The 13,972-nt window shown below is 37.3% G+C and overlaps 1 protein-coding gene across 1 annotated transcript in view; it reads right to left on the reverse strand.

The window, feature by feature from the left end:
- Positions 1-13,476, reverse strand: part of CALS7 (glucan synthase-like 7) — a 62,336-nt gene extending 48,860 nt beyond the window's left edge. Inside the window, exons 1-11 of the mRNA XM_028241615.2 lie at positions 12,875-13,476; positions 8,887-8,987; positions 7,158-7,270; positions 6,969-7,056; positions 6,749-6,859; positions 6,499-6,621; positions 5,217-5,306; positions 5,026-5,117; positions 4,768-4,891; positions 182-316; positions 15-91 (exon numbers count right to left, since the gene is read on the reverse strand). Coding sequence (XP_028097416.2) covers positions 15-91; positions 182-316; positions 4,768-4,891; positions 5,026-5,117; positions 5,217-5,306; positions 6,499-6,621; positions 6,749-6,859; positions 6,969-7,056; positions 7,158-7,270; positions 8,887-8,987; positions 12,875-13,085 — 1,265 coding nt within the window. The 5' untranslated portion in view covers positions 13,086-13,476. The remainder of the gene's footprint in view (positions 1-14; positions 92-181; positions 317-4,767; positions 4,892-5,025; positions 5,118-5,216; positions 5,307-6,498; positions 6,622-6,748; positions 6,860-6,968; positions 7,057-7,157; positions 7,271-8,886; positions 8,988-12,874) is intronic.
- Positions 13,477-13,972: the final 496 nt, after the last annotated feature.

The following is a 13,972-nucleotide window of genomic DNA, read 5'->3' on the forward strand; positions in this document are numbered from 1 at the left end:
TTCAAAAAAATTACCAGAAATATTCATTTAAATCATCATAATTCCTCCATGATGAATGACTTGCTTTGCCCTCTTTGTTTCTCCCAGCTTCCTTTTTCACCAAACAAAGATCAATTAAGAGACCAATTTGCATAAAGATACAAACATGAATAGAGCAGCAATCAAGAAATACATTAGCTACCTTGAGCATGACCTCATAAATAGGGGTTATAACATCCCGCAAAAATGACTCTTCACCATGTGGTGCTGTTTGATATGTGCCTCCAGTGACAAGATGGCCATTGCTAAATAAAATCTCATGAATCTCGTTTGCCATCTTATGTATTTGAAGGGAAAAAAAAAAGAGGTTATTTTCATACAAAAAGAAAACCATAAAACAAAATTATTTGTCCAGCTATGAAAATTTGTAAGAGTGAGGAAGATTCATAAACAAATCCTGAGCATAAGATTTTGGCATTACTATGGTTACTATCAACTGTCGCTCCCTCCACAAACATTATTGCAGGTCCAAAATGAAAACAAAATAACCTAGTTTACCCATGCAACAAGACTACTCCGTACAGTCAAAACAATGACAAAAATCACAGTTTAAAATTCATCTCTGCTGTAGCTGAATGAAAGTTTGCAAACATAAGAAGTGTTAAGCCACGAATGATGTTATCATATCTAAATGTGATGGGCTTAGAAGAATTAGGTTGACCCCATCCAGTAAGAACTTCCTTTATAGAAATTTTTTCTAATGAAGAAGTCAGATCATGTTAAAATCCACCTACTCTCCACCTACTTCACCCACTTAAACCTACTCCACTAAACCTAACCCACTACACCACTACCACCTCACCTACTCCACTAAACCTAACCCACTACACCACTACCACCTCCACTTCACCTACTCCTTACCTACTACACACTCACCCTCTTCTATATATAGGAATCATGAATCATTGTAATACAGATCAATATATCAATATATCAATCAATAAACAGCAATCAATAATACATAAATTTTTACATGGTATCAGAGCAAGGTTAAGACCTTAGTATTTCTCGCTTCACCGGCGGGCGGCAACCTCGCCTTGGCCGCCCGCCGGACCTCAACCTATTCCGCTTATTTTCTACACATACCTTGACTTCTTCAACATTTTCTTACACCCCTCCTCCGCTATGTCGGCGGCGGCACCCGCATCATTGTCTAGCCTCTATCGCCGTTCACCTCGCCTCTCACATATCCGTGGTTGTACTCTTACTCGTCGTCGTCGTTGGCGTTTCTGGCGCTGCTTTTCTGCTTGTCACTGCTGTTTTTTTTCCCGATTTGCTCTCTCTCTCGTAGCCATGGATTTGGGTGTGGGGTGTAGAGCTGTGGCTCTGTTGTTGGTAGCCATGTTTGCTGGCTTGAAGGTTTCAATGGCAGCAGTGTACAAGGTTGGGGACTCCGCTGGTTGAACCATCATTGGGAATATTGATTACAAGGCCTGGGCTGCTTCCAAGACGTTTCATGTTGGAGATGTCATCATTTTCGATTACAATTTTCAAGTGCCCCACAAAGAATACCAAGCCTGCAGAAGTGTAAGACAGTAACATGCATCTTCACATACAGCTTGGGTAATGTGTAACTATCAAAAGCACAAGCTTCTTGGACATCCCTCTCTCTCTCTCTCTCTCCATGGACCCAACATCATCATCATGCACCCACTCTATCTCCCTCTCTCTCATCTTTTCCCACTTTCAAACCCACTTTAATCATATCTCTCCTTTCTCTTAATTTATTTCATCAACAAATATTTTTCTCTATTTTCTTTATCCATTATTTTCTTTTATTTTATTTTTCTTATTAAACAAAACAACACCACAAAATAACACCAACAACATTCCACAACCTTGTCATTTTATTCATATCAGGGGATCAACCCCGATCACACTTTTACATCAAAAAAAAAAAAAAAAAAAAAAAAAAAAAAAAAAACCCACACAAACAAAAACAAAACTACCACACCCACAGAGGGATTTTTCTTCTCGCCTATTCCGCCGGTCTTTTCTTCTTGCCTCCGTCCTGGGCGGTCCTTGACGGTGTTGCCTCCGTGTTTCCCACTCCACTGGGCACGATCACTACTCCCTGCTCCTCCACTGCAGCATATGGCGGCCCTCCAAATCGGAACATCACGGTGGCCTTCCGCTTCAGCTCCTTATTTTCTGCTTTCAGCACACTTATCTCTGCTCGCGCATCCTTATACATGCGTTGGAGCAGAGCCAGCTGGGAGTTTAACTGCTGCACCTCATTTGCCCTACTCTGCAGCCGGTTCGACAAGTTTGTAACCGCAGTCATGGTTTCCACACATGACTTCAATGTATACTGATTGGCTTCCACATCCGACTGCACTGCCATTCTTTGCTCCACAGACCGCATCGGAAAGTTCAACGGAGCAAACTCCGGGGCGCTTGGTTGAGGTTCCAGTGCCACCGCACCAGTTCTCTCCCTTGTTGACTCGTTGAGGTCGGGAAAGAGGGTGAGCAGACTCCGGGAAGACGAGGCCATTTTCTAGGCAACAGAGTGTTACAAAATATCTCTCGCAACAGAGTGTTACAGACTCTCTCTCTCAGCACAACGAAGAGTTTTTCAGAGGATTTTCAGAAGTTTTTTGTCTGCCTCAGCCCCAGCTTCGTCTTGGTTAAATAGCCGAGGCAGCCACGCGCATCGCGCGCCTCTTGACGCCAGCCGACCAACGGGCGCGCAAGCCAAGGCGCCCACGTGCCTCGCCATCATCATGTCCGGCACACCTTTTTATGGATTGGGCACGCCTTTTGATGGCACGCCTTTTTGAAAAATTGGGCACACCTTTTGAGGGTGCATTTTTTAAGGGTCCGACAAGACTCTGTAAACTGTCCCGACATTAATTTCGGTTAGTTCCTTTATGGGTCCGACAAGACTCTGTAAACTGTCCCGACATTGATTCCGGTTAGCTCCTTTATGGGTCCGACAAGACTCTGTAAACTGTCCCGACATTGATTCCGGTTAGTTTCTACAAGGGTCCGACAAGACTCTGTAAACTGTCCCGACATTGATTCCGGTTAGTTTCTACAAGGGTCCAGCAAGACTCCGTAAACTGTCACAACAACTGTCACAGCATTGTCTGCTACAACGGTCCGACATGACCCCATAAACTGTCTTCTACATCGGTCTGACACCGCCATCCAGTGTCCTCTACACCGTTATGACACCACCATACAGTGTCCTCTACAACGTTATGACACCCCCATACAGTGTCCTCTACAACATTATGACACCACCATCCAGTGTCTTCACCAATGGTCTGACACGACCATACAGTGTCACCTATCCTCTTTTATTTTTATGTATTTTTCTTGTTTTGTTACTCTCTCCAAACTCAAGTTGGTTAGTTCCTATCCCCCTTGAGTTTGCGGGGGGCTGTTAAAATCCACCTACTCTCCACCTACTTCACCCACTTAAACCTACTCCACTAAACCTAACCCACTACACCACTACCACCTCACCTACTCCACTAAACCTAACCCACTACACCACTACCACCTCCACTTCACCTACTCCTTACCTACTACACACTCACCCTCTTCTATATATAGGAATCATGAATCATTGTAATACAGATCAATATATCAATATATCAATCAATAAACAGCAATCAATAATACATAAATTTTTACAGATCAAGTGTATATTTAAACAACGGCTGTCTTTTGTGTGTGACTAAAGACATTACTCTTTATTGGTCCAAGTCAATCACACGAACTTGGTGCATAACAGATACGCGATAACCTTTTATAGATGAATTAATCAATTTTCAACCATCACAAGGCTTGTAAAAACTTCTGTACGTAAATTTCTTCTTTAAATTACTTGCTTTGTGGGATAACTAGTCTCATGGACCATTCATGATTAATAATCACAGAATAAGATAAGTTTTCCATTCTTCTGTAGTGACTGTCCAGCTTAATTGTGATAGTATTCTGAAATTTCTTGTCCATGTAATACATCTTGTTCTTCCCATAAAAATTTCTTCTTAATACACATCAAGAACCCACTCAGATAGACTTCATCTTGGCAACAGTCAAAAATGTACAGAAGATAGTCTCATGGCCCATTCATGATTAATAATCACAGAATAAGATAAGTTTTCCATTCTTCTGTAGTGACTGTCCAGTTTAATTGTGATAGTATTCTGAAATTTCTTGTCCATGTAATACATCTTGTTCTTCCCATAAAAATTTCTTCTTAACACACATCAAGACCCCACTCAGATAGACTTCATCTTGGCAACAGTCAAAAATGTATCCAATGCCACAGTCTATGATGAAATGTTATGCGAATAATCTTACTTGGAACCACACGACAGCTCATATGCTTTGCTTCAAAGCCCCCTTTTAAAAAAATAAAGTTCTCTTACATTTTTTTTTTCCTTGTTTTATTTCTCCTAAAGCATACATTTATTGCATTTTTTTGCAGGGATATTAATGCTTCTATAATACAAGCCACAATATTTAGCAGCTCCTCCAATGCCATAACATTCTTGTGGCCAATTGAAAGGCCATAACCAAAAAGGCTACCCATCAAGAAAAATTGTTGACTAAGTAGCCTGTTAAGGCCTGACAACTAAGAAGAAGAACAGACACAGACACAGACACAGACACATGACATGACACAACACAGACACGCAAATTTTCAAAAAATGCAAGATACAACAGGCAACAAGATCCATTATATTGCTTAACTTAAAGCATCAGGAAACATACATTGTGGAAAATATAACAAAGGCACTCAGGCATAAATCGAACATTTGAAGCTTCACCCCAGATAAGAAGATAAAGTCCAATGTAGATAAGCTCTAGTTGTTGACTATCATAACCCTGTGGAATCCTGCAACAGAAGCATAAAGATAAATAACAACTGAATAGAAAATTTTAGGTGTTTAAGTTGTAAAATATAGTATCTTATGAATCCAATTGAAATATACTTCAAAGGATTTAATAACTAGCAACAAGTTAATTTACCGAATATGTGATTTACAGTGCAAATAGTCACACCATGAACGATAGTTCTTGAAAAATTTATCCATCAGTTGTTGTACAGTGGCACCATCCAACTGCAATAAGTTTATTACCAATCTTCAAATTTTAAGATGTATGTTTTTTCTTACATATATAACCATATAAACATTACCCAGCCAAATAGTGAGATTTACCTGGACATAACTTTCATTATGCTTGTTTCTTACATCAATATTAGCAAGTAGCAATATTAAGTGCTCCCTCTGGTTTGCCACATTTCCTCTCTTCATTACCAAAAGATAAGAGATTAGTATATGGTCTGAAGGAATGATTTTTCTTATCAGTAGTTTGTATAATCTAAAACAAGATAAAACTGATGGTGATCAAAATCAAGGTAATAACATAATCCCTGTTAGTACCAAAAGTAGAGTTTCCATTTTTGTTTATGATTGTCCAATTATGTATAGGATATATCTTTGTCTCGGACCTATACATGTCTCAGCATAAGTCATAAAAAAAAACTGTATTTTGGGAATATATAGGATATATATATATTGTTTTATTTCATTATGTTAAGTATATTTGGGGAATACAGTTGAGTCTACAATTTAGTTAAGGTTATGGCATCCAATGTAAGGGGACTTATTTCTACATTATATCTTAGACCTACTTGTTTTAGATTAAAGTCTATGCAGTAAATTTCAACAGTTAGTCCTCCCCAGCAAAGTTGCTAGGAGAAAAGATATTTATAAATTTCGCATTATTATTAAATAAAGAGTTTGGGAGAGATGATGGAGACAAGATATCATATCTAACATTTTCCCCTTAGATGTACGAACCAGAAGCGAAGGCGGGGGAGGGAACAGGAACAGGAACAGGAACAGGAACAGGAGTTGGGCCCGAGGAGCGAGGCAACATAGAAGAATCTAAGGTTGAGAACATTATATATTTTATATTATATAAATAATTTTTTTTTTTTTGTAATATATATGTTAATATGAATAAATATTGGAGATTTGTGTCAACTGGAAATTGTTCTTATGTATATATTATGTAAAAACGAAGTAATAGAATAAATTTGTGAATTTTCCTACAGTCTGATGGTTGTTACATATTCTCTAGCTTTTCTTTTGTTTCTTTTGAGACACATATATTTGAGAGGTTCCATTCTAGTTGGGAACATGGTTATTTCTCAATGGTATATAGTTCTAACTAGATTCTTGCTCTGAATTGCAAAATTGCAGTTCTAGAGTGGATGCATATTCGACTAAGATTTTCCTTATTTCTCATTTTTCTTCATTGGATTTCACTTAAAGCCCCATGCCTGACGCAATAATAGGAAATAAGATTTCATTGTATTCTATGTGATTCGCCTAATATTTAATGGAAGATAAAAAGAAAAGAAAAGGAAAAATAACACAAAACTTATGATGCAGAAATGGAATAAAAATAATGGCATTTAGACTACAAATTTACCTGAAACCCAAAAACAGAAGAAACCCAATCAAGAATATCAAAGGCAGATTTATCCTTGTCCTCAGGCATTGTTGGCATAGGAAGATTGTCCACATTACGCAGAGCATGAATAGCTGCTATGATCTAATTTTTCAACAAATTTTGGGATGGAAAAAAATAACAAGCACATTAGAATTCATTTCTTAGAAGAACTATCAACTAACAGTTGGAAGCCAACAAACTAAGATTACATATGCAGCTTGTATACAACCTCAGGAAGTTTCATAATTGCCGGTTTGACCCCAACAGCATATAAAGGAAGAATATTGTAGTGTTCACCCTGTTTTTTTTTCTCCTCGACTTCTTTGGCATACCTTGCTGTCTGCATTTACAATATTGATTGAGCTTCCAAATTTAAAGTAAAATAACTTTCATTTGCATCATATGTTCTAAAAGATGGTATGAGGCTAGCAAAAGTATATAAATCAAACCTCATCATCAACTTTTTCAGCAGGTACAACTGTCAACAGCACATCATACAAAACCGTTGCAATCTGATAAATCTTAGCCATCTCCTCCCTTCAAGAGGTATGGAAGGCAACGAACAAGTTAAACATAATAGTAATAGACCATTTCCAAACAACATTTGGACAGATTAACAATTTAGATTTAAGCCTTACGGAGTTTTTGTATAATGGCTATCCTTGATGTTTTTCTCATAGAAATTTTGATAATATTTCTGGATTTCTCTTGGATCATTTCTTGTAAGCTTATGTTTTGTCTCCTCTTCTTCCTGCAACCAACACAGTTTGAGATGTATTAAAACAGTACATATTCATGGTTTTGTACGATTCTAACATCAATGGAGGTCGAATCATCCAAAAAGTTAATACAAAACCTTTCTGCCACACAGCACACTTGGATACCACATCATTTGGAGATTCCATACCTAAAAACATCTGCATAACCTTTCAATTCAAAGACAAGTTACGAGAACTTGAGATCATGTGAGTTATGATGCACCCAAACTTCAGGGTGTCCACAAATTTAAGGTGATTTAGAAAAAATAGAAGAGTTTACTGTTCACTAGTTACTACTATTCACCACCTGTGAGAGCATCTCCAACCACATCCTCTTCTTAAGAGGATGAAAATAATATTTTTTATTCAAAAAGTAAATATAAAGGAGGTCACTATTCATTCAAACTCCAACCACAAACCTTCATTTTCTTCATTCAAACTCCAATCAAAAAGTAATTTTTGTTCATTAATAAATATTTAATTTTAAAATTTTTGTAAAATATGTTTAATATTATACTCATTTTAAAGGTATGATTTTATATTTTTTATTGATGTCAATTTTATAAAAATTAAATTTACATATTAAAAGTTATTTTGAATATAATAAGAAATGTAGAGTGAATAGTGTTTTAGAGGCTCCTTCATTTTGTTCATCCTCCCTTCATATTTGAAGGATCAATCCATCTTCCTTCATTTGGGAGGAAGAAATGAAGGATGGGTTGGAGCTCAAAATTAAAAAGGATCCTTCATATTTAAAGTTTTGAAGGATGGGTTGGAGATGCTCTGAAGAGTTCTTATTTTAGCCCCAAGGCTAACCCCAACAAGCCTTAATCAACCTTAAATCATTTTAGCTACCATTCACCTACAGTTAAACTCACAGATACCAGATTCAGTTGTTGCAAAATTTTTAGCAACACGATTCTGGAATCTAGAAATACGTCATCATTAAGAGCAAGTAAGTTCCAATCCTTCCCATTATCATAGTGCAACACCCGAAAAACCGTTAATTACCCACCACAAAATCAACCATAGACAGCATTTTTCTAAATTTCGTAGTGCACTCCTGCATCAGGATCCTGTGTTTTAAATCCTGACACGTCCTCAATAAAGTACATTACGTTCTAGAATAATCAGTTGTTAATGTTTGCAACACAAAAACATGATTATGCCCATATATTGTTTAATGAAGTAAAATAATATAAAGTACGAAGAACAAAACCTAAGCATTAATTTGATGGTTTCTTGACTTTTTTCACAATAAAGATGAGAATCAAACCCCCCATCCACTCCTTTATGTCAACTTAAACCACTGTATGTCAACGATTTCAGCATGGTTCCTTGACTATTGATAGTAGAATAGAGACAGAAAAAGACCGAGCCAACTCAGGTGTATCTTACATAAAATACACACTCTCTAATACATCGATTTGTGAAAGATACAAATTATATCATGAATATTAGGAACAAAAAATATATAGAAGTCAAACATATGAACAATAAGAAAAAGTAAAAAAGCCAAAAAGGGAGGGGAGGGGGGAGGGGGGAGGGGGAAAAGCAGAAAGCAAAACAAAAACAAAATGACACAAATTTCAATTATTATCAGGTCTACCTTTTCAAGTCTATGTAACAGGTAGGTCTTAAATTGGCGAACCCCCCGTCCAACCGATTTTGGATCCATCTTATGAGCTTTCTCAAATGCATGGAAGCGACCTAATCCAAAAAATAAATAAATTTCCAACATAACAAGAAGAAAATATCAGTTAGTGATATCCACAAAACACCTAGTTCAGTCTAATGTTCATGCTAAATACCAATATTCAACCTAGCAACATATAAATGCATAGAATGTTATGAAAATAAAAAGTCTCTACATTTAAAGAAAAAAAAGGGTAAAAAAATGATTAGTCAACATTTTTTGTCAATTTAACTGAAAGGAAAATTACGTCTATAAAGTTATGACTCTAACCAACATAGTGATGGGAATCTCGTAAACCATTATACCTATTTTAGATAGATTTCTTGTTTCTTTTTTTATTGGCGAAAGTCAGTAGTTAGTTGTTAGATTAGCACCTATGGAAGTTGAACTCACACCCTCTCCTTGCAAGCACTTAGAGCATGTTTGGTATGATGGAATGAGATGGAATGGAATGTCCATTCTAACTTTGCATTCCCTTGCCCTTGTTTGTTTGGTACGCCTTATCTCAATGGGAATAACCATTCCATTGGAATGGCTATTCCAACAAAATGTGGGAATGCCTATTCCTTCCTCCAACCTAAGGAATGGCCATTCCATTCTATCATGGAATCACCATAAAATTTTGTTTTATTTTATTTTATTTTATATTTGTTGGCACTTAAAAAAAATATTATCATTTAGCTGGCACCACCATTTCCTTCACCTACAACCCATTCCACCACCACCACCACCCTATTGCCACCACAACCACCACAGCATCGTACTACCGATGTCACCATGACTAACACCACCACTACCGCCACAACCGCTACCACCACCACCACTATCACCATCGTTAGAACCATGGTTGTTGAAATCGCGATCCGGATCATAGGATCGTACGATCTACAATTCTACTTTGCCAAAACGATCCAGATCGTTGTAGGATCAATGTTATAACAGGATCGCAAGTAGAATCGTGTAGAATCGCATGGGATCGTATGGGATCGTATAGGATCGTAGATTTTATGATTTTTCACCTTATTTTTAATATGTATCATTTTAATTTTTATTTTTATCTTTTTTTTTAATAGAAAGTAGGATTTTACCATCCTCGATCCGATCTTACGATCCGATCCACCAGACCCTCTCACCGATCCTACTTAGGATTCCGATTTTAACAACTTTGGTTAGAACCACTGCCTTACTACCACCACTGCCTCTACTGCCACAACCACTACCTTACCACCTTCATAAACATCACACCACCATCATCACCATCGCAACCACACCACCACCACCACCACCAACGCTACAACAACCTACCACCACCACTAGCACCATCCTACTATCATTGCTATCACCACCACCGATGCCTCCACTGCCACCACCACCACCACTACCACTACTATGACTCCCACCATCACTTCTACAACTATCAACAATATCATGATCTATATAAATTTTTAATTTATTTGTTATTAGCTTGTTTAAAAAAAAATAATAAAAACGTATTCTATTCCATGAGTTTAATAGGCATAACCAAATATGAGAATGAGAACTATCATCCTATTCCCATGTCATTCCATGTTGACAACGAAACAATGAAATGGGAATGGATATTCAATTCCATTCAACCTTGTGTTCCATTCTCATTCTCATTTTATTCCCACCTCATTTCATTCCATCGTACCAAACATACTCGTTTCTACTCGTAAGAGTGGAACCCATAACCTCCCTTAGGAGAGGCTTGGTGGCAAAGGGCTAGCTACACAAGCTACAATCCCTTGGTTATATATATATACACACATAAAGTGGAGCACTGTAACCAAGTTCCCATGTATCAATTTCTCATATAAAAAAAAAAAAATTAAAAATCTCTCCCCCATATATCTTCTATCCCTCCTTCGTAAATGTTTGCACTCTCATTATTATCCAAAAAACTTTATTAATAACCCTTCTTTCTCTCCCCATAAGAGCATCCCCAATGGTATGCTATATCACTAGAAATTGCCAAAATTTGGTAGGAGAACAACATAAAAGGGTTTTTCAACAGCAAATATGGCATTTGGTCACCACAGCAAATATGGCATATGGCATTAGTTATATCACTTGAAAGAGCAAGTTTGGTCACCACAGCATTTCTCTTGCCAAATTATGGCATTTCGGGTACTATGGTGCACCCAAATATGGGTTTTTCAACATAAGCAAATATTTCTAGAATTTCAACAAACATAAAACAATATTCAATATTCCAAAAACCATAAAAAAACATTCAGCATTCCGAAAACTTCTCAAAATTAACATTCAACCTTATTTTACCCAATACTATCGCTTGCTTAGTTAGGTTTTTCAAAAAACACTTTTCAGAAAATTCTACTTTCTTGTTTTCCGTGTTTTTTTGTTTTTACTGAATTTTTTTTAATATTTTAAGCAATTTTTTTTGCTTTTTAGACATAGCTAACATAAATATACCTAAAAAGTAAAAAAATTGTGAAAAAACCTTTTAAAAATTCACTAAATACCAAAAATACAAAAAAAATAAGAAAATTCAGTACATTTTTTGTATTTTTATGTATTTTTTAATTTTTTAAAATATTTTTTTCCAAATTTTTTACTTTCTAGATACATCTAAGTAAGGTGCATCTTAAAAAGTAAAAAAAATGTTTAAAATTTTAAAAATATTCAATAAAAACAAAAAAAATATGAAAACCAAAAAACTCAGTTTTCAAAAAACTTAAACCAAAAAACTCAAACCAAACACACTGATTTGTTTTCCTTCATCAATTTATTGACGCGATTCACTCGCACCATATAGTCCTACCTTAGTGGTTTTGATTTTAAAATGGGACCAAATTACTTGATAACTTCAATCATTGATCGGAAACTGTCATAATTCACTACATTGAAAGGAATCCCAAAGTAATATATCCATCTTATAATCCCAAAGCTTTTGCTCGATGCCTAAGGCTTTTCTTATATGAAAATTAGGGCTAAAAGCATGTGTCTACATTTTATATTAAAGGGGGTAGTGATTCCCTGTGGCTACACACACAAAGAATAAGGATGGTGCAAAATTTTAAATGAAATGCATGAGGCATGCACCTCACACTTGAGCCTAAGGGGCATCCCACAACGCCTCGCCTCAAGCTATCCGAGGTGCATCAGGTGCGCCTCACACTTGAGCGCATGCTTGGGCAGGCCTTTTAAAACACTGCCTAGAACTCCACTGCCAAATTTTGGATTAGCACACCTCACAAAGTGACTATCGACCTCGCAAGGGAACGTGTTGCTTGCGTGCTCGGGTTTAGCTCTATACAATTTGTCAACAACTTGAATTGAGTGAGTCAACCAACTCAATGACTTTTGGTCCCATTTTGTTTTAGTCCAAAGGCGATTGGATTGGACTATCAATCCGGTGGGTTCCGCATAAATCATGTTTGTTTTGGAACAATGCCTGGGACTAACAGCCCATCCTGTCTAAGGGGAATTAGCAATCCCGTCTAAGGGGGGAAATACCATTATATCCGGCTTTACAAAAATAGCGAAACAAACTAATATCACCGTACTACTGCACAAATAAACACAATTTCTCTTACATCTCCAATCTAATACCACCACACTAATAATCCCCTCGATCACCCAACAATACCAATCTCACTCAATACCAATGTACTAATAATAATTCCATCTAATCTAACCCAGAAAACAGACAGACATGATCCGAATTGGTTAAATAAAAATGAAACAATTCAATTTGCTCAACCAAATACAGTTAACTAAACTTTCCAAAGCATCATAAATATCACTGGAATCACCAGCATGTACATTTGATATGATTAACAACAACATTCACTTAAAAAAGCAAAATCAAAATCAAGACAGAGAGACAGAGTGTAAAAGAGGGCTTGGGCTTTCTCACAGATATAAGCAACCCTAGGGTTGTCCTTCTCGACCTCATTAGCAACACGGAGGATGGGTGCGATGGCCGCAAGCGAGGACGGCACAAGCTCACTGTCAATGGCGCTGCTGTCGTCGGCGTTGGGGTCAGCCATTGTCTGAGCCATCGTCACCCGCCTCGACAACGATTTCTTTGGACCAACATCGCTCTTGCTTCCGCTCGAACTTGCCATTTTCGCTTCGAAGCCAAAACAGCAATCTCTGCTTCTCTCTTTCACTCTCAAAGTCCTTGTAAACAACAATCATTATCAAATTTATTATACACATATATATATAAAGACACACACACACACACACAGATTCTTTGTTGCTAAGGTGGGGCAAGAGGTGGAAGCTTTCGCTTTGGCTTTTGCTTTGGCTTTTGGTTTCTCCCATGGCAAGTAAAGAATGAGAAGAGATTTGGCAACTTTCTCTGTGGGAGTGCGAAAACACTGTGTTGGTTTTTGTGCTTTTGCTTTGCTGCGAAGAAAGGCAGTAGTGCAATGCTTGCTTGCCTTCTTTACTTTTTCTTATTTATAAACACAAGTGAAAGAAAGGCACCGCTTTTTCTAGTCCAGTCTCGGTGCCGGACGCTTTTTCTCATTATGCATGCATCTTTTATAATTAAAATAAAATAAAATTTTTAAAAATAGTTAAATTACACTGACCACCCTCCCTCAAGTTAGACAAAACACAATCACTCTGGGTGTGTTTGATAACGTTTACGTTTTCAGTTTATATTTACAAAAATTTTATAAACTGGTTTTTGTTTATTTTTTGTTTATTTTTAGAAAAACATAAACTACAAACGTGTTTGGTAATTTACAAAATGTTTAAAAAAATTTAAAAATATAAAAAAAGTGAGAAATTGCAATGGTGGCAAGTGGCAGCGGAAGACAGTGGTGGAAAGTGGTAACGGTGGGTGGTGGGTAGCTGGTGGCGGGTGAGTGGGTGGTGGTGGGTGGGTGGGTGACGGTAGCGGGTGGTGGGTGGTAGCGAGTGGGTGGTGGCGGGTGGTGGGTGGTGGTGGCGGCAGGTGGGTGGTGGGTGGTGGGTGGTGGTGAGTGGTAGCGGGTAGGTG

Source organism: Camellia sinensis, chromosome 8, assembly GCF_055761805.1.
Source record: "Camellia sinensis isolate YWXY chromosome 8, ASM5576180v1, whole genome shotgun sequence".
Classification (NCBI taxonomy): Eukaryota; Viridiplantae; Streptophyta; class Magnoliopsida; order Ericales; family Theaceae; genus Camellia; species Camellia sinensis.